The 26,327-nt window shown below is 35.6% G+C and overlaps 1 protein-coding gene across 3 annotated transcripts in view; it reads left to right on the top strand.

The window, feature by feature from the left end:
• Positions 1-26,327, top strand: part of LOC150076474 (uncharacterized) — a 187,589-nt gene that overhangs the window by 61,184 nt on the left and 100,078 nt on the right. For 2 of the 3 annotated variants that reach the window (XM_090388102.1, XM_090388101.1), the window contains exon 4: positions 10,962-11,014. In XM_090388102.1, coding sequence (XP_090244228.1) covers positions 10,962-11,014 — 53 coding nt within the window. Of the gene's footprint in view, positions 1-10,961; positions 11,028-26,327 lie in introns of those variants that run through there. The other variant, XM_090388104.1, reaches the window with a different exon arrangement.

Genomic DNA, 26,327 nt, shown 5'->3' with positions numbered 1-26,327 from the left:
GGAAGCACCATAATCACCGAGGTCCCCAAATGAGCGCCCCCGCATTCCAGTACCTGAATGACCGATATGAAAGGAAGCCGAGCAGAGAGGGAAGTTCCAGGCCTAACACGTAAGTGCTAGAGAGTTTACCAACATAGGTGTACTTAATTTATTAAGGAGAGGACTTTAAGATAACTAGACATATATGGTTAAGGAGGGAGGTTTAAGTAATGAATATATGAATAAAAGTGTTAGGTATTTAAGACGGACGTAGCCTATAATCTGAAGTGAAGCTCCTCATATTAATGCTTGCTGGAAGGAGAGGGTATAATAGATAACTAAGAATTGTTTAAAGTTGGGAAAGGTTTTTATAATATGTATGAAATTGAAGGTTGAATTTTCAATTTATTATGAGTTGGTTTGTGGAGAGTATTTCTGATTTGAGTAGGGGCTAATTAATAAGTGATATATAAAGGTATAGAGGACTAACTGTTCAGAAGGGTAATGTTAAATTGAATTGATTAATATTTCCTGTTGACCTGATTGCAGAAAGGGTGTCTAATTGAATAAATGCAATTTTTTTACAAATTGAGACACGAACTCTGAAGGTTTTTGTGAGCCAGTTCATTGACTGGTAGTTGTTGGTTTATTATACAGACTGTTCAGAAGAAGAGTGGGAAGAATCTATGTAAGGTGTATGACACGACCTATTGAAGTCCCTGTAAAGAACATGAAGAGACACCATGTCATAATGAATAATAATGTGTATTAGAATAGAATATCTGATGATGAAACAATTGAGTTTGAACAAGATATTTACACATATAAAGGTTAATGAAATAACAAGTCACCAGCCAAATATAGTTTGACCAAATACTATTGCTAATTTCTGTATGATATGTTAATAAACATTGTTTTACTTTACATTCATGTGTTGGAGTCTGTCATTCCGAAACTCAGCCAATCCTGTGGAGAAATACTTAAAATAATTAAGGTCCCCTACGAGTCAGGTAATCTTCTGAGAACAAACAAGTCAGATGCTAAGTGGGAGGATTGGACTATGGGGATATACATACAAAAAAGGGGATAAACTACAATAATTAAAATATAAAGAAAATTAGGGCAACCAAAAGAAAAACAATAATACCCACAAAACCCCCACAATAAATACCCACACCCCCACAATTGGCGAGAACCCACCACACGACCCCCACAATACTATTCTAGACGTTTATGATGAATTAAATAAATTAAGGGCTGAATTGCCAAGCCAATATAAAGTTGCGGAACTGTAAAGTAAAATTAGTACAACAAAATACTAATAAAATGCAAATGAAAATAAAATAGAATTTAAATGGTATAGCTGTAATCAGATATGGGGGAGAACATTTTTAGTAAATGGTCTAATATAGGTAATGCAAAAATGCTTGATCTGATGTAGTAGTAATAGTGGCATGTGATGCAAGAAAGCAAGTGTATGAGCTTATTCAGCATCAGCCAAAAAAAAAAATCACACCATTCCCTCCAAATGTCTGTCCAGTTGCTCCTTAAATTTATTCAACCTATCAACTTCCACAACGACAGATGGAAGTTTGTTCCAGCAATTAACCACCCGCTGGCTAAAGGCAAATTTCTGCACATCTATTCTACATCTGTCCTTTCTTAATTTGAATTTATGCCCCCTTAGGTTTGTAATCTGAACAAGTGGAAGGATCCCATCAGAATTCAGCGTGCTCAACCCATTCAAGGCCTTATACACCTCAATCAGATCACCGCGCAGGTGCCTAGTCTCCAGCCACTGCAATTTGCAGAACTTAAGCCTCTCTTGGTAAGAGGATCCCTTCATTCCCCTCACCAATCTTGTTGCCCTTCTCTGTACGGAGTATTTTAAATAAATAAAGACGAAAAATAGCAATAGAAGTAGGATAGTAGGAATTCATTTCACCCTTGTATTACACTAATAGTTTGTCAGCTGAAATAAATATTGATGCATGATCAGATATTTGATCAGGGGACTACACCTGACCATGTATCAGGAACTGTGTTTCTATACTTGTCCATAGTAGTAGAAGAAAAGTGAAAGGCCAAAAAGGAATGAAAACGAAATTAGCACTTTCTAATACAGTATGGACAAGGTAGTTCCAACGCAGTATAATTTATTTAGGTAAAAATAAGTATCGAGTTGGGATAATTTTTTATTTTATTTTATTTATTTTATTTTATTAATAAAAAGATACACAATAAATGTTATTATTGTGTGTGTATAAAAAGATACACACACAATAATAAAAAGATAAAAATGGTTAATATCAATATGTTTAATATAAATATGTGTAACTTAGTGTATGATTTAATTTTGTACAGATAAGAAATCAATGTATTTTAAAAATAGATTTGGAACAAGCAAATTGAGGATGGGGAAGGAAAAAAGGAGTATTTTAAATAAATAAAGACGAAAAATAGCAATAGAAGTAGGATAGTAGGAATATTCATTTCACCCTTGTATTGCACTAATAGTTTAACGAATGGGAAAAACTTTAGAATTAGACAGCAGAAAGATAAAAAAACATAGAAAAAGTTATTAAATAACACTAAGCTTCTGGGGTTGTGAAGCCCAACCTTGTAGTAAGGGCTGTATGAATGTAAAGCCATACTATTCCAACTGCCATTCTTTTTCTTTTCCTTTTTTCAATGCTAATTATAAATTATCTCCATGCACTTGTATTCTAAATACGACTATAGAGGTCTCTATTTTTCCGCTATTTAAATTTATTCACAGCTTACTAAGTCTGCTTGGCTGCTATAAATTGCTTTCTCATGTAGATATATTGCTCATTTGGTTGAAGCCTGCATGCATTCATCTACTCTACTGAATTTGTGCATTTCAGCTCCCCACCTTTATTTTTCCCGCCAGCTCATTTTCCCTTCACATTTCTTGAAATACTCCAGGTATCGTACACTTTCATTGTCTTATCATATTTTCGGTTTCATTTTAGATTCGTTTCTCGGCATGTTTCAACACATGCCAAGAAACCTTTTTTCCTTTCAATACAAGCATTTGGTATTAACTGCCTTTTATACTAACGCTTACAAATGCCAGAGCCCTTACTACAAGGTTGGACTTCACAACCCCAGCAAGCTTAGTGTTATTTAATAACTTTTTCTATGCTTTTTTATCTTTCTGCTGTCTAATTCTAAAGTTCTTCCCATTCGTTAAACTATTAGTGTAATACAAGGGTGAAACGAACATTCCTACTATCCTACTTCTATTGCTATTTTTCTTCTTTATTTATTTAAAATACTCCTTTTTTCCTTCCGCATCCTCAATTTAATACCTCACCCTTATACTATTTGCTTCTTCCAAATGTATTTTTAAAATTCATTGATTTCTTATCTATACAAAATTAAATCATACACTAAATTCCACATATTTATATTAAACATATTGATATTAACCATTTTTATTCCAACTCAATACTTATTTTTACCTAAATAAATTACACTGCGTTGGGACTACCTTGTTCGTACTGTATTAGAAAGTGCTAATTTCATTTTCATTCCTTTTTGGCCTATCACTTTTCTTCTACTGCTATGGATAAGTATAGAAACGCAGTTCCTGATACGTGGTCATTTGTAGTCCCCTGATGAAATACCTGATCGGGTATCAATATTTATTTCAGCTGACATCAGATCAAGCATTTTTGCATTACCTATATTTAGACCATTTTCATTTTATTTTGTTGTACTAATTTTACTTTACAGTAACCCCTCACTTTATATTGGCTTGGAAATTCAGCCCTTAATTTACTTAATTGATCATAACCTCTAGGATATTAACATTCTTACACCTTTCACTAATCTATTACTCTTCTTTTTCTACTTTCCTCGCCTTTATAGTTACTCTGGCACCTTGTGTAACTTTCACATCCATTTATGCATCCTTAATTTAATTTAATATTAATACATCTTATATATATAATATATATACAATTAAAAAAAATTTATATTTTTTTTTGCAACAAATCTTTATTAGTCATCCATATTTTGATGGTCCTTTTCAAAGTAGTCCCCATTTTTTTGACATGTTTGAGAATCACCTTCAACGTCTTTACAACTTCTGATGACTAGAAACTTTTTCCTTGCAGCTCCTTCTTTTACTTTGGAAATTAAAAATAAAATCATGGTACAAGGTCAGGGCTGTAGGCTGGGTAAGGAATACATTTGACATTAATGCTGGCTAAATACTCGGACAGTATGAACAGTGTGATTTCTCGCATTATTGTAATGTAGCATCCACCCACATGCATGCAGTTGTGTTCGTTTGCCCTGAATGTGACCCTGTAAAGTGTGCAGTACACTACTGCATTAAGGTCCCGTAACAGTCGTATGATGTGGCACAACATGCCAGTACACCATTCCTTGAATGTCAAAAAGATATGAAAATAACATTTCATGCAGAAGCCACAACTTTTGCTTTTTTCAGTGTTGTCAATGACATAGACTTCCAGACAAAGCTATGTTTCTTATTCTCTGGGTTGAAATGATGAAGCCATGTCTCATCTGCCATTACCACCTTGTGCAAAATCTCACCATTTTCAGTAACCATCTGTTACAGCTCCTGACAAACCTCCATACGAACTTGTTGTTCAGGTGTGAGCTGTCTTGGAACCCAGCATGTACAAACACGTGTCATATGGTCATGGAGAATACCATTCATGCTTACTACTGATATTCTTAACATCTCTGCCAGTTGCCTTACTGTTATATGTCATCTCTCACGATTACAGAAGCAGTGTTTATGGTTTCCGTGGGACAGCAGTGGTTAGAACTCCAGGATTGTCGATTTTTTTTGATTTAATCACATCTATCTTTAAGCATTCTAAACTACCTGCAAGCTGTGCTATATGAAAATGTAGATTCACCATAAGTTTCTTTTAACATTTCATGTATTTCAGCTGATGATTTCTGGAGATGAAAACAAAATTTGAGAGCAGCATACTGTTCCTTGCATGTCATCATGTACTTATAGTAGCCAAAATTGAACAGGCATAAACTTCTCTGACTGCAAAGATCACACAGTGCACACAAGTCAGCTGTGTGGTTGCCATGTGATGTAGCTTGGTTTGGTCTTAAATTCTACAGCCGAGCTAGAATCAGCAAGCAGTATGGTTGTTCAAGAAAAATTGCTATAATTTTTTTATTGAACAGCTCTTGTGTATAACAAGACTGCTGTTACTAAAGATATTATTTACTCTTATTATCTAATGTAATGTTAGAATTAAGAATAAAATTAAGTGCCTCATTTTAATTTATTTCTTGACCCTTTCAATTTTTTCTTGGTAAAAAAAAAAAAAAAAAAAAGGGTCAAGAAAAGGGTCATTAAAACAACACACACCAAAATACCTGATGCCTCAAGTTTTCTTTTTTGGCAGTTCCATAAAGGCTAAAATCTTGATTAATAAAAAGGATAAAGATTAATAAGTAAACACGGGATCAAATTACAGTGGATGCACATTCCAAAGAGCAAGACTTGAGTGATGAAAGAACATGTGCTATTGAAGGCTGTCCAGTAGATGCTTAATTGATGTAAAAATCACATTTTCTTTTTTTGAAAACCTCAAACATGAGGGGTATTAGAACCTATAGTACTTAGTACTGTGCATGGGTTGGAGGTTGAAAAGACAAAAGAAGATATTTCTAGACATTAGACTTGAACTTCTGTGGACTGTAATTTTCAGGAAATACGTATGAAGGAAAGTTGTTCCAGAAAATGGCAGTTGAATGAATAAACGAGGAAGATGAAAAATTGGTTCTGAGTTGTAAGTTGGACAGTAAATGGGTGTTGACTGGTGGTGGACTGGTAGTGTTCGGACTGTTTTGAAAGAGAGAGAGCAAGGAATTATAGAAGCCAATTCAGAAGAACAGTGCCTGTGCAAGTATCTGTAGAAAAGGCATGCAGCAGAAACAGAACATCTGTTAGACAGAATGGAGAGACACTGTTAGAGATGAGTCATTAATTAACCTAACTGCCCTCTTCTGAATGGATTCTAGAAGCCTGAGAGAGAGGTTTTGGGGGCACTGCCCCAGATATTCCATGGTAGGGAGGATTTGCGATTTGTATAGTGTGAACAGCTGTTTTTTGAAGAAAAGAAACGTTGAAAGCAAAAAACAAAACCAAGTTTTTTAGATGCAGAGGAAGCAATATTTGTAATGTGCTTGTGCCAAGAGAGATTAGAAGTCAAGGTAATCTCCCAAAAGAGATATATCATCTTTCCTAGAAATCAGTGTCACCAAAGATAAGCAAAGGAGCAGAAGAATCCTTTTTGCGAGATATAAGACAGGACTGAGTTTTAGAAGGATTGAAATCAACTAAGTTGTCTTTGCCCCACTGGAGAATTACCTGAAGATTGGCATTTAAAGAATTGGTAGCGGATATTCGAGAAGTCAAAGCTGATCGAGCAGGGCAAGGTTTCTCAAACTGGAAAGTCGAATGCAATGTGCTATCATCAGCAAAGCTGTGGAGAGGATTTGCGGTCAATGGAAGAAGGTCATTATAATATACAAGAGGAAAACAGTGGGGGAAAGAACTGAACCTTGGAGGACACCAGCATTAATGGAGAAGTTAGAAGACAGAGAGCTATCTACCACCACCCTCAGTGAATGGTCAGAGAGAAAACTGGATAACCAATTACAAAAAACAGTTGGCAAACCATAAGATGGAAGCTTGTTTAGAAGTCCTTTATGCAAAACACAATCGAAAGCCTTTGAGATTTAAAGAACAACTACTTGTGTTTCGCCGAGCTTTTCCATAAATCGGTAACATAAGCCAGAATATCACCAGTGGATCGACACTGAAGGAATCCTTACTGGCGATCATTGATCAGATGGAAGGTTTCTAGATAGTTTGAGTTGGCAGTTAATTAAATTCTCCATTACTTTAGATGGAGTAGAAGTAATTGCAATGGGACGATAATTGGATGGGAGGGATTTGTCACCCTTTTTAGGAACTGGCTGGATATGAGCAAATTTCCAAGCAGAAGGAAAAACACCTTCGGAATAAGAAAGTGAAAAAAGGTGGCAAAGAACAGGATTAAGGTCATCAGCACAAGTTTTGAGAACAAGTGGAGAAATACCACCAGGACCTGGAGCTTTCTTAGCATCAATTCGTCAAAATCCTTCTGACATCCTTAATGGAGTGTGTTGGGAATGGTGGGAGGTGTTTTACCAAGGTTATTAATACATGAGTTAGAAGAGAAATGGGATGCTAGCAGGTCAGCTTTATCTTTGGCTGAAATGACAATAGAACCATCTGGTTTTGACAGAGGTGGGAGCAGAGATGGGCAAAAAGTTGCAGCCAATAGCTTTGGCAAGAGACCAGAATGCTCAGCTACCATTAGGACAAGAAGCAAGTTTTCTACTCTTAGCCTGTTCAAAATCTATTTTGGACTGATTAATAACTGCTTTATAATTGTTGTGAGCTCTGGTGTAAGCAGAAAATGAAACTGAAGAATTGGAAACAAGCCAATTACGATATGCAACATTCTTCTCTTGAACAGCCTTAGCACATTTATTGGAAAACCAAGGTTTAAATAACAGACGAGATTTTAAGGTGGAATGTGGAATAAAGGATTCCATTCCTACAAGAATAATTTCACTGACACGATCTGAGCAAATGTTGACATCAGAAGGTTTGAAACAGTAATCTGACCAAGGAAAAGATGAAAAGAAATCTCGCAGGTCATCCCATTTTGCATTCTTGTAGAGCCAAACAACACGAGGTTGGGAATAGCCATGAGATAAAGGCTCCATTGGAGAAGCGACAATCACCAAGTTGTGATCTGAGGTACCTAAAGGACCACTCACTTTGACCGTGTATTTAGAAGGGTTGTTTGTAAGAAAAAGATCAAGCATGTTGGCTGTATGGTTAGAATTATCTGATATTCTGGTAGGTAAATGAACAATCTATGCGAGGTCATTAGTAATTGGAAAATGAGCATCTCAATCAGTTGGGTCTGTGCGACAAAAAGACGGAAGCCAGCTGGAGTTGTGAACATTAAAATTACCAAGGAAAATTATTTAGGAAAGTTTGACTGGAGAAAGTCAAGTTGCAAAGAGAGGAAGTCAAAGAGTTCCAAGTGATTAGTGGAGTTGGGAGAATGCTGGAGACAACAGATGGATTTGGCACAATGAGGTAGAGAGATTTTAAGCCAGATAAGATCGAAAAGAGGAGATTCCAAATTACAAAGATCAGAACAGACATGTGTACGAGTACCACCTTTGAGGCAAAAGGAATCATACAGCGAATAATTTGGGCAGCTGAGATGAGCAGTGGTTGAATCAAACAATAACTGAGATTCTGTCAGAAAAAGTATATGGGATTTGGCAGACTAAGTGGAAATGGACATCATTGAGATTAGAACTGAGACCACGTATATTAGTGAAATGAACTAGGGACTGTTTGGAAGGTTTAGATATTTTCGCAGGTAAGTTAGCCCTATTAGTTTGACAATTCATGATGTATTCAATAGTAAGAAAAAAGTGTGGGGGGGGGTACATGCTATATGAAGTAATGAAATTTTTGGAGACTCCCTCCAGTCACTATCTGGCAGAGTAGAGGTAGCAAGATTATACACTAGCTGATCCAGAAGCCTCCTAGAGAGTTACCAATAGGTTTGGTCCAGTGTACTAACTAACGGTCAGCCTGTGAACACCGTTTTAGAGCTGTACCCTTGAAGTGTAAGGAAGTTTGGACCTTGCCATGATTCATCATAACCTCAAAAGACATCAATCATACTGCAATGATGGAAGAGTAATCTGACACTTCAAGCCTCCAATGAGCAAAGTGGTGGTATTGCACCAGTTGATGAGAGTCATCCACCATCTAGTATTGCCTGGTAACACTGAGGGGTGGCATTCTTCCGTGTAGTGTGAGTGCCACACATCGACTCCTGCTTACGTTGGTTCACACCTGGGTGGTCACCCACAGTGTGCTTGTGCATGTTATACCCAGGATTACTTACAGTCCCACCATCGTAAAGGTGCAAGCAGAGGAGTTGGCTGTCACAGACCATCCAGACTTCATCGAAATTGGGTCACTTGACTTGAGTGCCACCCGAATATCAGTTCCATCAGCTTTTTTTGACTCCCTGGTAGCAAGCACAGCTTGTCTGGCATATCTGAGAGAATGTCTGCTACAGCCTCAAGGACCAAACTGCCTTGACTGGCATATTTTTCATAGTCAATTTTTTAATAGTAATTTATTTGTTCATTGCAGATATTTTTCTTTAAATATGTTCAGCAAATCCTGCCAACTTTTTTTACTCCTGCAACTTGCCCATTATATCTGAATGGTACACACAGCACATACTCAGAAAAAGTTTTGCTGATTAAATGCCAAGTTAGTCTTCCTCAGTGGCATGTTATCGTTATCCTATAGGCAAAGAAGCATTTGCCTAGGCCCCTGATCAGAGTGGGACTCCGAAATCAGTGTTTCAAAACTCATTGCTGTGTCTGCCAAGGACGATGAACTTGACTTGAAGATTAATTTAAAATTACGTTTTTTTTTGTTTTTTTTTTCCTTTCAAAAATGATTTTACCGATTTTGATGAAATTTTATATTTAGTTCTTTTGTCATATAATTTGTTTGTTTTGTTGTCATTTTGAAAATCCAACATATTTCACATCCATGTCATTATTCCTAAATGTGTTGAAGAATGTTGTGTATATTTATCTTTAAATCTTCCAATTCCATTTTGAAAGTTGATTACCATATCAGACTAAACCAAAAAGATGATTCTTACTTAGTCATAAGCATTTTTAATCCCAAGGTCATTGAGAGAATAAACCAAGCGAAGAAGATTCTGTTCTTTTATTCAGTGAGGAAGTATTTTATTGCTGCATGTTGCTGCATTGTACACAAGTTCCTTTAAAAAATTGTTTTTATAAATGCCAAGGCGGCACAAATTTCATCAGTTGGTAGCGAGTGCAACATTTTCAAATTTTTTATGAACAAGTTTCCAGTATTTCTTCACAAGTACTGGAAACTTGGTCATTGATATAACAAATTATATATTTAATGCAGAGTGTGAAAGAATATTCAGCCAAGTGAGAAAAAAAACAGTTTAATTTTTTTTTTTTTTTTTTTTTTTTTCCTTTTGTGATGAAGTTTTGAAAATGCTCTTGACAACTAAGTCTAAAGTGCCATTGTTATAAACAAAACTTTGCTGAACATTTCTGAAGAGGCTCTCAAAGTCTGCAACCACATCTTTTACAAATCAATTGATGTCTAACAGACAATCTAAACAGAAAGTTTGAAAGCATACTTTTAAACAGTCCTGTGCCTGTATTTTAATATAAAATGTCTATTTTATCAGTGAAATTTAATTTCTAGTATAATGCAGACTGTACACTGTACTAGAAATTCTTCCTGCTGTTTACAATTGCCTGATCTCTTGCTTTTTGAAAGTCAAAATTAGCAGCTATTTGTAATGTTTAATATACAATGTAAATTGAGCTCAGACTGCAGTCAATGGAATTTATGGCAGCTTAAAAATTAAAATTAAAAATTACATGAAAACATATAAGTAATTTTGCATTTTCACCAGGTGGCTGTTTCTAATCGCTGCATATTGCAAATAAATATGATGTATAAAATATGATTTTTTTATGTATATTTCAAAAACTGAAATATAAATAAGATCATAAAGAACAATATACAGCACAAAAAATGCAAATCAAATAAAAATATGCTTGCAGTTTAGCAAATTTTGGCCAACCTTTATAAGGATGTAAATTTTGAGTCAGTGGGAACATTTCAGAGGCTCTTTTGAAAAAATCCTGAATTTTGTAAATGTTAAGTTTTTATATGACAATAAAAACTTAAGGTTCAACATGTAAACAAAAATTAACTACCTTTATGAATGATAATATAAAAATTTTTAAGAAAAGCTTTCTTTAAAAAAGTATTTTAAATTTAATTATAGCTGCACAGGATATGGTCAAATGGGCTGCAAGTGATGAAAATAGAGCAATTCAGGTAAGTTTGTAAGGTATTTGTCACTTATTTGTATTTAAGAGGTCTTGCAGTTTAGTATCTAAAAAATCTTTAAGAACAAACTCACCACTGACCTAAAATAGAAATAAGGGTGTAACAAAAGCACTCCAGAAAAAACACTGCAAGTGAAAAGGCTCAGTGTACCAACAGAGCCTGCAGTATTTCTTCTGTTGTCTTCACTATATCCTTATTTCTATTTTAGGCTCTTGATGAACTTATTCTCAAGTAATTCTAAGTATTTACTGAATAAACACTTCAGTATTGCATATATATTTGCTAATTACTTATTTACTCCATTTTTAAAAGAGCTGTTTGGTGCAGAATTCTGTGGATGTAAGTTACTCATCAGAGTAACTTCCATCCACACTGTTGTGATAGCATACTGTTTTCTTACTAAACTGTTTTTCATGATACTGGCTGCAGCCTCTGCACAGTGTTTTGCAGTTGCAATAATGCATACTCTTTTATATATACAGGTATCCCCCGCTTAACGCTGATAATTCATTCTGGAAAAACAGAGCGCTAAGTGAATCCATGCTAAGCGAGCGCCACATTCCCATAAGGTAACATATGTATTTGTAAGTTGCGGTCGGTGCCATAGGATATTTCCTAATCAATAATAAACGGTAGTGAAAAGATGCACAAATGTTGGTCAAAATATTTAATATTCAAATATTTGTACATATAAAATATTCTGCATTACATACGTATATAATTATGTGGTAACTACTTACGTATCAAAATTAAACTTAAAATTCCATTTAAAATCATGAATTTAATTGATTTAATTTAATTGATGAATTTAATCATGAAAAATGTGTTGATTTTGGGTTGAACTTTGGCCCTCTTCCAAATAAACTAAATGGGGTATTAATTTTAAATCCCCCGCACCTTTACCACCCATCAATAAAGTCAACCGATCCTTCCCCGCTTTGAAACCTGGCATGTTTTTTTTTTTTTTTTTTTTTTTCTTTCAATATGAAACTTCTTTTAGGCATTCGTTTCCACAAAAATCCTACTTCATCTATGTTAAAAACTTGTTGAGAAGTATAACACAATACCCCCTCCATATAATTTTAACAAGTTCTTTTTTAAAAGTTTCGGCTCTTCATCTGCACTTGTGGCTTCTCCCTGGATTTTAAATCTATTCAACCAGCCTTACCAGTTTTAAATGGTTCCACTTTTTTTTTAAGTGAGTTTTCTTCAGATCATATCGGCTTCTCTCTCTCTCTCTCTCTCTCTCTCTCTCTCTCTCTCTCTCTCTCTCTCTCTCTTATAATATTTAACTTAAACTGAATTCTGCATTGGATATTATCTTCAATAAAATTAGTTTTTCCATTTCAATTCTAATAGTCGGCCTAGCCCTAGTTGCTTGCAGTGGAACAGCTATCTTTCCCGCTGCTAAAATTAATTCTTTATTTTTTTATAATTGTTCTTACAGTTAAATTTACTTGCAAGTCCTAAATTATGGCACACATCCGCTTGTTGTTGACCGGAATCGATTCGCTTCAAAACATCTAATTTTCAAATTCAGTCTTTTTCTTACATTTATAGTCTTCATACTCTGCCCAGATGTTGTTGCTTTTTCATTCTTATTGGCCATTATTAACTCTTTGAAAATGTAAGTGCGTTGGTTGCATTAATTATGATACAATGTTCAAGTAAACTGTCCGTTACCACAATGCACTAATACTGTACTGAGTGCTGACTAGACTTCGGATAAATGCATATAACGCAAATATTACAAGCAATATACTTGATCATTTTTTAAAATGTTGATCTTGGAACTACGTAACAAATCACTGTACTGCAATTAAATTAGCGTGCGAGAAAATTTCACTGAGTGTGGGAAAATTTCTCAAGTCGGCGTAGGAAATGTTTTAATGCTGTTTTGCTATTCATTTTCAAGCTATCAACTCCATCAAATGAAACGATTTCGTTAAATATGCCAAAAATGCAATCTGTAAAAGAGCGTTATAGTGATCTGTGACAGCATTATAGTCAGGTACGGGTTATAATATAAGAACAGCGTTATAGCGAATCAGCGTAAAGCAAACCGCGTTATAACAGGGGCCTGCTGTATATATATATATCATCATCTGTCATCATTCTGCTATTCCACGGGTCGACGTATGAAGCCTTGCCACTATGCCCCATCCATGTACTTGACTCTATCATTGATTTCACTCCTGCTTCTTCCACTCTTAATAATATCGGTCTTTATCATGTCATGCCACCTCATTCTTGGTCATTTGTTCTTTAATTGTAAATCAAACATTCTTCTTGGCAAACACCTCTCGTTCATCCTCTTGACATGTCCAAACCATTTCAGACAGGACCTTTCAATTCTATTCCGGAGTTTTCAACCTGAATTCTCTTCCTAATCACATCATTCCTGATTTTGTCGCATCTTGTCTTTCCAGCTATGCTCCTCACAAATCTCATTTCTGCCCCCTGAATTCTGCTTTCATCCTTTTTCCTCATAGTCCAAGTTTCACATGCATACGTCAGAATTGGTACGTAATAGGCCTGATATATAGCCTTCTTACACTTCAGTGGTATGTTCCAGATCAGATCTCTTGTCTGCCTTTAGAAATTCCTGCCCACTTGTTTCTTTGTCTATCACTCCAGCCTTTGTAATGGTGCTTTCTAGATACTTTTAGCTGTTTCCCTTCCATTGTAATGTATCCATCAAGCTTGCCACTCCTCTTTAGAACCATTACTTCACTCTTCTCCTGACTGAAAACCAGTCCAAATTCATTGGCCATACTAGCCCATATATCAGCTTGTCGTTGCACTTGTTCCCTGCTCTCTCCCCATATGCAGAGGTCATCTGGGAAGTGCATTACTTTCATCTGGTCCTGTCCAAGTTGTTCCACCACTCTACATTGCATATTATTCATGACAGCTATGAATAGTAGTGGTGACAGTATGCCTCCTTGCCTCAAACCTGATGTTATTTCGAAGCTCTCCGTCAATCCCATCACTGTTCTTACTTTGCTCACTGTATTGGTGCACGTATTCTCAGTTCTCTCCACAAGATGTTCCTCTATTCCCAAGTTTCTCAAAACCTCCCACACTTTCTCTCTCTTCAAATGCTTTCTTTATATCCAAAAATGCCATCCATAATTCTTTATTGTGTTCATAACACTTTTCCGTCAGTTTCCTGATGCAGAAAATTAGATCCACCGTCGATCTGCCGGGCCTAAAGCCATATCGTTTCTCTTATCTTCCACTCTAACGCTCTCATACAGCTTACTCATATGTGATGTCAGTATGATGTCTCTATAATTGGAACACTTTTTTTTTTTTTCCTGTTCCCCTTGAACAACGGGATGATCAAACCTTCTTTCTAGTCCTTCGGCACTTCTCTCATCCCAGATCTTAGGGAACAGTTTGTATGTCCACACTATCCCTGCCTCGCCTGTAGCCTTCAGCATCTCATTCATACCAGCAGACTTACCTGTCTTGATGTATTTCCATGCCTGCACTACATCATTCCACATCAAGTTTGTCTGCCCCCTCTCTCTCTCTCTGTATCTTCTCTTCCATTCCCTCTTCTGTGATCAACCTGCCTTTGTCCCTTTTGCTGGCTGTCCCACATATTCAACAGATTTTCAAAATACTTCTGTGCTTCTCCTATCTCTTTATCCTTGGTTATTAAGTTCTCATTCTCATCCATCAAGTATTTGCTCTGTTCACCATCTCTTCTTCTATTCCTCACCATACCATACAGCATCTTTTTATTACCGTCAATATCTTGTTGTAGAGTTTCACTCCATTCTTCCAACCATAGCCTTCTCTCCTCGTTACCTATCCTCTTAGCCTCTCTCTTCACGGTTTCATATCTCTCTTTATTCTCATCATTTCTGTTCTGAAAGTAGGTCCTGAATGTTATTCTTGATTTTCACAGGCTCTCTCTTCCTGTCATTCCACCATGGATTTCTTTCCATCTCCTTCTATTGCTTGTCCTTGAAGTGTTTTGCCTGCCGGCAGGTAATCCCATTTGTTTAAAATAAGGGTGGTGTGTGACAAGCAGCATCCTTGTGCTATCTACATATTGTTTATCAGATGTCGGCCTAGTCAATAGAAAGCTGAGTCATAAACAGTAAAAATATAGTGCCGACGCGGCGGCCGGTATATATATATATATATATATATATATATTTTTTTTTTTTTTTTTTTTTCCTTCTGAGATGCGAAATCTTTTCATGTTAAGCATTTTTTGTTTCATGTTAAAAGAAAATAAACATATGAAATCACATAGCATTTTATCAGGATCAGAATTTTTTTTTTCACGTTAACCGATTTTTCATGTTAAACGTTTTTCATTGTATATCCATTTATATACATGGGCAACCTCTGAAAAACAGGCATAAACCAGTTGTAATCAGCATTCTGCACTAAGTGGGTCTCTGCTGTAGTCACCTTTCCTCTTCAAGAGCATCTCGTGGGATGCATGATGACTCTTCCTATGATTAAAGCCAACCCCTTTCAAAATCGGCAATGTAGTAGTAGTAGTAGTAGTGGCATGTGATGCAAGAAAGCAAATGTATGAGCTTATGCAGCATCAGCCAAAAAAAAATCACACCATTCCCTCCAAATGCCTGTCCAGTTCCTCCTTAAATTTATTCAACCTATCAACTTCCACAACGACAGATGGAAGTTTGTTCCAGCAATTAACCACCCGCTGGCTAAAGGAAAATTTCCGCACATCTATTCTACATCTGTCCTTTCTTAATTTGAATTTATGCCCCCTTAGGTTCGTAATCTGAACAAGTGGAAGGATCCCATCAGAATTCAGCGTGCTCAACCCATTCAAGGCCTTATATACCTCAATCAGATCACCGCGCAGGTGCCTAGTCTCCAGCCACTGCAATTTGCAGAACTTAAGCCTCTCTTGGTAAGAGGATCCCTTCATTCCCCTCACCAATCTTGTTGCCCTTCTCTGTACACGCTCAAGTAAATCTACATCCTTCCTAAAATGAGGCCTCCAGACCTGTACGCAGTACTCAAGCCGTGGCCTGACCATTGCCTTATACAGAGGGATAATCACCTCCTTTTCCCTGCTAGCAAAATTCCTATATATCATTGACAAAACCCCATGACCTGCCCTGGCAGCCTGTCTGCATTGCTCAGAAAACTTCATATCTGCCTGCACAATTACTCCCAGGTCTTTTTCATTTTCTACCACCTTAAGTGTAGTACCACTGCCTACTGGTAGGCAGTGGCATACCACCACATTATCTGATGCCGTAGAGACCATAACAAAACCAACTCCAAAAACTGCTGTTAAAGGAAGACCTGCAACTAGGTGGAAGGATGGGATTAGTGAACTTTTGGGAGTAACATTTTGCGATGCCACTTATATAGCAAATGATCGATGCAGTTGGAGGAATTTGTTGCTGGTCACAACAGCTCCTCAGGGAACTATGTGACTGGAAGAAGAAGAATGGCCATGGATATTACTAATGGAGCCAATGGTACTATCAATATCATTAATATGCCTACCACTGTTGATAAGGAATGCTTACCGACATATTTGGACTGTCCAATGCAATTCCACTGACAAGCATCATTTAGCAAGGCAATAAAATTGCAAAAATTGCCAGACTTGCAAGATGAAGTTGGTAGGGAAAAGAAAAAAAAAGTGTGCTGTAATAAGTCTGTATACAGGATTCATTTATAATTTTTTTGTTTTAAAAAAAATAATGCTTATCTAATATAAGCATAGGTAATTTTGACTGCATAAGTAATTTTGACCGGTAGCCCGTGGAATTTTGCATGTCTATGAATATGTGGGGAAGTTTGCCTTTAACCAGGATGTAGAGTTGCTAGAATGAGTACAAAGAAAGACAAAATTGGTGAGAGGAACAAAGGGGGTGCGCTTATGAAGAAAGGCTTAAGTTCTGCAAGTTGCAGCATCTGGAGACTCGGCACCTGTGAGGTGATCTGATGTCTATAAGGCCTTGAATGGTTTGAGCATGCTCAATGCTGACAAGATACTTCTGCTTGCTTAGACTAAGAACCTGAGGGGGCATAGATTCAAATTGAGGAAAGACAGTTGTAGAATAGATGTGCAGAAGTTTGCCTTTAGCCAATGACAGTTGATTGCTGGAACAGACTTCCATCTGTTGTTGTGGAAGTTGGTAGCTTAAATAAATTTAAGGCTGAACTGTTCAGCTTTTTGACTTTATTTCTTGATGTTTGGGATATGATCCATATGTGGAAATTTAAAAGGTGGATTCGTATCCTATTACATTAAAAGAATGTGTGAAAAAATGGTGAATAGGGACTAAAACTAGTAAATGATTCTAATTATCCATAATGATATGCTCTGCACAAAACATTTTATATTCATTTTCATTTTTACTGAAAGTTAATTATTTGTTTACTAAAACTAATGTTATTTACTAAAAGTTAAAGCTTAACCAAGTGCAAAATTTTCTAGTGAACTGATGTGACCAATAATGGTTCTTTATGATAAAATAAATAAATTTTACCCACCACATTCCTTCTAATATTTTTTTCCTCCTGTAATAAATCAGCCCTTAGAGTCTCTTAGATCCTGTGCCTGCTCCAGGGTTAATTAATTGAAACACATATATACACAATGATAATCAATAAAGAAACTAAGCAACCAGTTATGGTGAATTTCAGTTTTCTAAATTATTGAAACTGACTATGCTGACCTCTGCAAACCAGACTACTCTCTATAGTAGACACTTTCTTCTGACCCAGTGGTGTCTGCTTTAGAAAGGTTTACTATATTAAAATCTGTGATAGGAAGGATTTATTCATCTTCAAGTAGCTTGTTTACCTAACTGATATTCTGACATTTCTAAAAGGATTCATGATAATATCATCAAATCATGGTGTTTGAGGGTGACTGAAACCTATAATAATATTAAATACAGAGCAAGTGAAATTAAAAAATGAATTAATAAATTGATATGCAATGAAGTGCCCATCGGGTATATCAGATATCATGAAAAGCTATATCCATGTTCTGGCAATTATCCACCCAGTCATTGAACATGTGATTGTTATATACCAGTTTAATAAAGGTATGGACACTATTTGAGATGAATGGGGGGGGGGGAGGTTGTTAGGTATCAGAATAAGCTATATTTGGTACTTTCTATCATATTCAATAGGTGTCTTATTGGAGTAACTTGTAGATTGGGGTAATTGTATTGGTCATACTACTTGCTATTATATGTCTAACAGCCATTGAAACAACGTACTCATTAAATGATCATGTCCTTTAATTTAATACAGGTCCACAGTCTCTTTTTTGAAACCCTTAGGGCCAGATGTGTTTTGGAATTCAGAATTTTTTGGATTTCAGAACGAAAGTATGGTACATGTATCATATATTACCATAACACCCTAGCAGGATCTGTGACAACACCCCGTAAGCTTAAGCAAACATTAATATTTCTGCAACAAACCTTATGAATATAAGACTATAAATAGTATTACAGTTTATTTGTGCAGTAATAATTTGGTAAATGAAATAAGATAAATATGGATCATAGCTAATAATAATAATAATAATAAATATTCTAGTGCAATTTGTTTGTAAGGAAAACATTCAGTAAAACTTTAAACATATACAAACTAAACTAAATACCTATACACCATTACTGCACCTTTACTGCATTTATCTAAATACATGCAGTAAAGGTACATTAGATCTCTCTCTTGAGAAGTAATGCAGCATTATGACAGATGGCCTTTTTAAAGACTTTTCCAGTATCATCTGTCTCATTAACATTGGTTTCTGAGTTTCTGCCATAATTGCTTGCTCACTGATAAATGCACTTTGTTCAAAGCTATCAATTTATTGATCACACATTTTCACCATATCGTCAATGGAGATTTTTCCATCTGTCTTCACAGTTTTATTATCATCTACTATCCTCATGCTTATGCTTTTGATTTAACACCCTTTCAGCAATTTCTCCATCACTCATTGAATGTACAACAGGTGCATCATTGTCAATGTTCAGCACTTCTTCAGTGTCGGCTTCCTCCAACTTATTTACACTTATGGATGATAAACCTTTAGCATAAGTGAGTTTGATATCATCTTCTTTTCATTAGTGACACTAAATCCTTCAAAGTCTTCATCTTCAGGAAATGTAGACCAAAGTCTGTCAAGCATTACCAACTGCATAAATGGCATCCTTAACTTTGAACTCTTTCAGGAAGCCTTGGATTCCTACATGTCTGTTGACTGCTTTAAGTGTACAGTTCAGAATGAGAATTTTTCTGAAAAAATTCTGAACTGTACACTTCAGTTCAAAAATTCAAAAAATTTTTGAATTTTTGAGCATCTTTATACTGGCTCTTCATGGAGCTTAAAATTTCTTGATCACAAGACTGTATTAAAGATGTCACATTGGTGGAAAAGTAAATGCCGAAAACATTACTTTTCACAAGAAGTTCAGCAGGAGGCATATGCCTGCAATGAGCTCGTACTGCTGGTACAAAGTGTTTATCGAACCAGTCAGAAAATATTTCTCTGGTTGTCCCTGCTTTCTTGTTGGCACAATAATGCACAAGTAAATTGAGTACACCTTTCAAATGTCTCGGATGTTGGCATTTTCCAATCACTGCCAACTTTAACTTGCGTTAAAGTTGGCAGTGTTAGCTGGCCTAGTAGCCACTATTTGGAGAACGTTATGTGTGACTACACAATTTGCCTCAGGTCTTTTTTAATTCTCTACTACCTCACAGTGGGTATGTCATTTCTGGAATTACTACTACCCATGTGTACCTTTGAAAAATGTACCTTACATTTTTCAATGCTAAACTTCATTTGCCACTTCTTAGCCCATCTGCCTAATTTTTTGTAGATCTTGTTATGGCATGCCCTGATTACATTGTCATTGACTACCCTGCCAACCAACCTTTGTGTCATCTGAAAACTTAGACTTTCTGTTAAGCTTAAGCGTTATCAGTATTATTAATAAATATTTAAAATAATGAGTTTGGCACTGAACGCTGGAGGATTCTGCTGATAACATTAGATCAAGAGGAGTAGTGCCCATTGATAGCCACTCATATTTAATATTATATTTTCACAGAATTATCAGCATGTTGTAGGGGATAAGTCATGTCTTGTCTTTTCCAACAAGTAAATTATGAAAACAGTTTAAAAAATTCATAAATGTCACGAATGACATTGACAATATAATATTAATAAAGTAATATGGGTATGAAATTGACAACAAGAATTAAATTTTAAAAATTATTTTTCTTTAAACTAAAGTGGCCTACCCTGTATTTTTTTCAGTAACGCAGTACCACTATTGGCAACTTTAATTAATTTATTTATAATGGACACCTAAATAATAATGACTTTAAAATTTAAATCATTTTCATCTAATACATGCCATTTGAATGGCGGGCTCTAAGCAGTAAGCCATTTCATTATCATTGTATTCTCTGTTAATATAATTTTCCTATCCATAAGGCTACTAGCCACTTTATGCCAGCCCTCTCTGGCAGCTTGTTTGGAGAAGTCTGAGTTTGATTCCCAGTAAATGACTGGAAAAATTAAGTTCTCTTGTGTTCAGGCTGTAGTTGGCCTATTTTAACTAGAGGGAGTAGAGTTCCCCCATGAGTTATTCTGGGTTTTTCAGCCCATCCAATATGCAAATTGACCTTTGAATGCACACTTCTACAGACATCTGCACATATGCATATGAGCAGCAAGCTCAGATGCCACCAAAATAATTTTTTTAGTCCTTTTATGCCAGTCATTGTCTAAATTATTGAGATTCTAATGAAATAATCTAATTATTGAAACATGGTTGAAATTATTGAAAAATATATCCATGCTTTATAAAACTATTAAATAAAACTTTTATTACTAGGGTATCAACATAGTGATATAAAGAACACAGAAACAGATGGTAACATACTAATTACTTTTATAGTAAATCTTCGCTTTAATGTTCTTTAGAAATAATGGGGAGTGTCCACTGAACCAGGCTTTTCATGTGCATCAAAAATGGTGATATAAATGCCTCAGTCTGGTATTTACCATCAGGTATTATTATTATTAGCCATATGGTGCAAGGAAGCTGAAGCTTTCGCTGTACCAACCAAAAAAAAATTTTAAAAATAAAACTTTTATAACTAGGGTATGAACATAGTGATATAAAGAACACAGAAACAGATGGTAACATACTAATTACTTTTATAGTAAATGTTCGCTTTAATGTTCTTTAGAAATAATGGGGAGTGTCCACTGAACCAGGCTTTTCATGTGCATCAAAAATGGTGATATAAATGCCTCAATCTGGTATTTACCATCAGGTATTATTATTATTATTATTATTAGCCATATGGTACGAAGCCAAAGCTTTTGCTGTACCAACCAAAAAAAATAAAAAATTCTGAGTTACCCTGAGAAAGAGAGAGAGAGAGTGAGAGAGAGAGAGAGCAAGTGTCAGAAGTAGAAGGGAATCACCAAGAAAGGGAAGAATGATGATATTCAGCTCAGGACCCTGGGTGTGCTAAGCCCATACTCACCAGATGTGAGATGTGAGTCCCTGGGGTTCGTTAAAGCACATATCACAATAAAGCAGCATGTCAGGCAGCCAGGATTTTGTTAACCATTGCCTTCTACCAGCCTTCTGAACAACATCACTTTTAAGCAGAGTCATCTCACACTGAGGTGAACAAAGTGTGATGAGCTTTGTTCTCCGTTGTTTTCAAGTTGTAGTAGTAGTAGTAGAGGAATGTAATGCAAGAAAGCAAGCTTATGTAGCATCAGCCAAAAAAAATTTCACATATCCATTCCCTCTAAACATTTGTCCAGTTCCTCGAACTTATTTAAGCTATCAACATCCACAATGACAGATGGAAGTTTGTTCCAGCAATCATCTTCCCACTAGCTAAAGGCAAATTTCCGCACATCTATTCTACAACTGTCTTTCCTCAATTTGAATTTATGCCCCCTCAGGTTTGTAATCTGAGCAAGAGGAAGAATCCCATCATAATTGAGCGTGCTCAACCCATTCAAGGCCTTATACACCTCAATCAGATCGCCTTGCAGGTACCTAGTCTTCAGACTCTGCAATTTGTAGAACTTAAGTCTTTCTTGGTAAGACCACCCCCTTCATTCCCCTCATAATCTTGTTGCCCTTCTCTATACTTGCTCAAGCAGCTCTACATCCTTTCTAAAATGAGGTCTCCAGACCTGTATGCAGTACTCAAGGTCAATTGTATAGGCCAATGGTCGTGGCCTGACCATTGCCCTATACAAAGGCAGTGGTAATGCTACACCTTGAGTACTGCATACAGGTCTCCTCCTTTTCCCTACTAGCAAAATTCCAGTATATCATTGACAATAGTGTCGATGATTTTGACATCATTGAAAGGTTTATAAAGTATTGTCACAAATAAACATCTACCTTGCTTGTTAGAATATTTTGTTGAGTTTTATTGAAAAGTATTATCAATTTGGAAAGTTAGAATTATTTAGCATTAGAATAAATGGAACTTTTGAGATGTTCAAAATGTAGACACCTTGTGATAAGGCATATGTATACTGAAGGGATTAATGGGTATATGTCATGAGAGATTCTAGGGCATTGCTTTCAAGAAATATTCAGGGCTCTCTTAGGAAAGTTCTTTGACTGTATAAGGGTATGGATGGCCATAAAGGAAGAATATAAAAAGAAAATTAGATGACATAGGTGATACAATAAATGCTATATATTAGACATAATGTTAGATGTGTACAGTAACACCGCCCAGATGATACAAATTAATAATCCATATGCTGTCCTAGTGTTTTTGAAAGAAAAAGTAACAAATGAGTTTTAAGTTATGGATACAGATTCCAATGTTCAAAAGATCAGTGATTTTATGATACAACTTATAACTGTCAAGACTCACTGTGGTGTGGGTCAAATGACAACAATGATATATTTGATTTGGAAGAAAAATTAGAGGGAAGTACCGGTCATCAAAGCAGCTCTAATCATTATCATCCATCTCTACCAGAAGTCCAGTAAAACAATGAACTTTATCCTTTAAAAAAAAAAAAATTGCAGAATATACATAAAACTGTGGAGAAGAACAAGACCATCTTTGTGACTACAGAAAGGTATGGGGTTGTTTCCATCAAAGTACATCAAATTTATATGCTTGTGGGAGGGAGAAAAGAAAAACAGGGAAACATAAAACATCAAAAAATATATGTACATCAAATTGGGGGGCAGAGACAATGCAATACAGCAGACTCTCGATTTACCAGGATCAGATTAACCGGGACACTTCACAATTCCAAATAAAAAAAAAAAAACAGAAATCATAAAATTCGAGTAATAAATAGAATAGGTATAAACAGATGTTTTGTAAGTCGTAAGTATAGTAGACATGTGTAGTATCTTATGTAGGATGGCACCTGAACAAAAGTTCAAGTAAATAAACGGCATTATAAGTCATCATTGGGAGATTAGTGTACTTATTATCTTGCAACCCCCACTGTCTTCACATCCGCTGCTCAAAAAAAAAAAAAAAGAGAGAGAGAGAGAGACCAAATGTTTAGTTTGTTTTAGTGCATCACATTGATTGTTGTATTCCGTCGCACCACAAAAGTACAAATTTTGTTTCGTTATTTATGTCAGGGATGTCAGTTTTTTTTTTTTTTTTTTGTTTGTTTGTTTAGAAATCATGAAAATGATGGCAAACGCCAAGAGTTGTTTTCTTTCAATTAAACAAAAACTTGAAATTATTCAAAAGTTTGAAAACTGTGCATTCGTTAAATCTTTAAAGAACCATTACAGAAAACCCCCGCTATTCGCGGTTTCACGTATTCGCGATCGCCGATTTAATATAAAATGAAACCTAAAAAAAATGTGAATTTTAAAGTGCCGTGAATATTTTCCGCCATAAAAAACATGGGCGTGGCTAAAATTATCTTTCCCGGTCAAAACAGCGCTCAGTGGGTGGGGGTGAGGGGTGAGAAAATCGCAAGCGTGGATGTTTCTCAGTAATCCTTGTTCAGTATGTGTTAGTCATGGAAGGTTTTGTCGTTTGCTTTTAATTTATATGCTTATAAACAATAAATTTATCAATTTATAAATTGATATGCTTCCAAAAGTGATAAATCTACCGTTTTGCAGTGTAAAACAGAGTTTTTCGAGTGTGTTAACGGAAGAAAGTGACTTTATTGTGGACAAGTTCTTTCTAACCCCTACAAAAATATGGCTACGAATAAAAAGAGAAATGTGAAAATATCAAAGAAGGTGATAACATTAGCGAATAAAATTGAGTTATTAGACAAAATTTCTAATGGTGAAAGTGTCTCCTCAGTGGAAAAACATTATAAAATCAATGAGTTAACGGTATGATCAATCAAGAAATCGGAAGAAAAAAATCTGCCGTAGTGTCCGTGAAAATGCGCTAATTGCTTCAAAAATTTGCTCTGTAACTCGTGATGTTAAATTAGAAAAAATGGAAAAAGCTTTAAATCTGTGGATAGAAGACCGAACTCAAAATAAAATTCCGTTAAGTTCACTCATCATTCGCGAAAAGGCAAAACTCCTTTATCAACACTTTAGCGAAACTGGTGATAGCACTGGCGGGATGTTTTTTTTTTTTTGCTAGCAAAGGCGCTGGTTTGAAATTTCTAATAAATATTACATTTAATATTAAATTGTTTCTTATTTTCATTTCGATGCCATATGCTTGCATTTCACTATGTACTGTCTATGTACATAGTCATATTATGAAGGTACATATAATACATACATAGGCAAAATTTTAGACTAGTTTTTCTTATATATTTCATACTTTGGAACGGAACCCCTTTATTACTATGGGAGCCATAACTCGGTATTCGCGACATTTCTCAGGAACGTAACCCGCGAATAGCGGGGGTTTACTGTATAATGTTGGTGACCAAACTATGACATTGTAAAAAATAAAGGGAAGCTAAATTAAGGGTTGATTTTAAATCAACCCTTAATCGATTTTGAATCTAATGATTTAAAATCGACATCGTAAAAAATAAAGGGAAGCATCATATTGGACACATGGGTAGTGCGTGGTAAGTTTTTTTTTTTTTCATTTTTTATCTATCGCCATACTTTTTACGTAGGTTGCTGAACATTTTTTTATACAGTAAATCCCCGACTTACGTAGCCTCAGAGTTACGTTACGATATTTATATATTTTTTATAGGACTGATTTCAGTGAAGGGGGACACACATTTCATTATAATAACGAAAAAACCCCACAGAGTTCCAGCTATCGGTATTATCGCAAATGCAATAAGATCAAGTTTACTACTTGTTTATAATTAACTGCACTAACAGAAAACTCCAATAAACCAGAAAGTGCAAATTGTTTTTATTGTTTTATGGTACCTCCAGAAAGGTGCTTTAGTAAAATGTGAGCTCGCATGGAATGATAATAGTGAGTTTTCACCTTAACCCTGTGAATTTCTTTACAGAAAATTTTCATTTTAACCATTACCACGGTACTGACTAGGAGAATAAGTGACAGCATTACTAGTAAATCTGTCAAGAAAAGGAAAGCGATAGAGTTGGATCAGAAAATTAAAATAATAAGGATGTATGAAAATGGCCAGACATTAATAACATGTATCGCACAGAATTCAGATTTGTCAGTGGCAACAGTGAACACAAAGGAGAAAGACAATATGAGAAGCGGTCGGCACCAATGAAGGTCAACTATAATAATAACCAAGGCTACGAAAGACTACGAAATTTTTGTTTCCTTTTGTGTTTTCTTTTCTTATGTGCCACTCCAGCTACTTCACCGCTGTCCCCAGATAATAAAGTTTTTAATTGAACTAATTAAAAATATATAACTATTTTTCTTCATTCTTCTGAAGATATTATGTGGTTTTTGTAATTTTGGCAGATCGGGGATATAGTAGCAATATTTTATTAGTCATTCCCGAGTTACGTGAAACTCGACTTACGTAAGAAGTCCTGGAACATATCTCTTACATATGTCAGGGACTTACTGTATTTTTAGATTAACTGGGAAATCGATTATCTGGGAATATTTTTTTACCCTCTATCCTGGAAAATCGAGAGTCTACTGTATTTGCATTACTGGCATTTGTGGAAATAGGCTAAAGAAAAAGCCCAGGAATCGCCAGTGTAATTTGAAAGTGCATCAGAAAAACCAATATCTCTGAACCCTCTCCTTGCAATACAGATCAGGGTTGTCTTAAGTATGAATTCTCACTTCTCGGATCTTATTTCAAGCTGATAATAAAACAACTGAAACAGTA

The sequence above is a fragment of the Mastigoproctus giganteus genome, chromosome 13, assembly GCF_048544385.1.
Source record: "Mastigoproctus giganteus isolate SK-2022 chromosome 13, ASM4854438v1, whole genome shotgun sequence".
Lineage (NCBI taxonomy): Eukaryota > Metazoa > Arthropoda > Arachnida > Uropygi > Thelyphonidae > Mastigoproctus > Mastigoproctus giganteus.
Note: the sequence above shows the minus strand (reverse complement) of the source record. Positions and strands in the feature narration are given on the sequence as shown.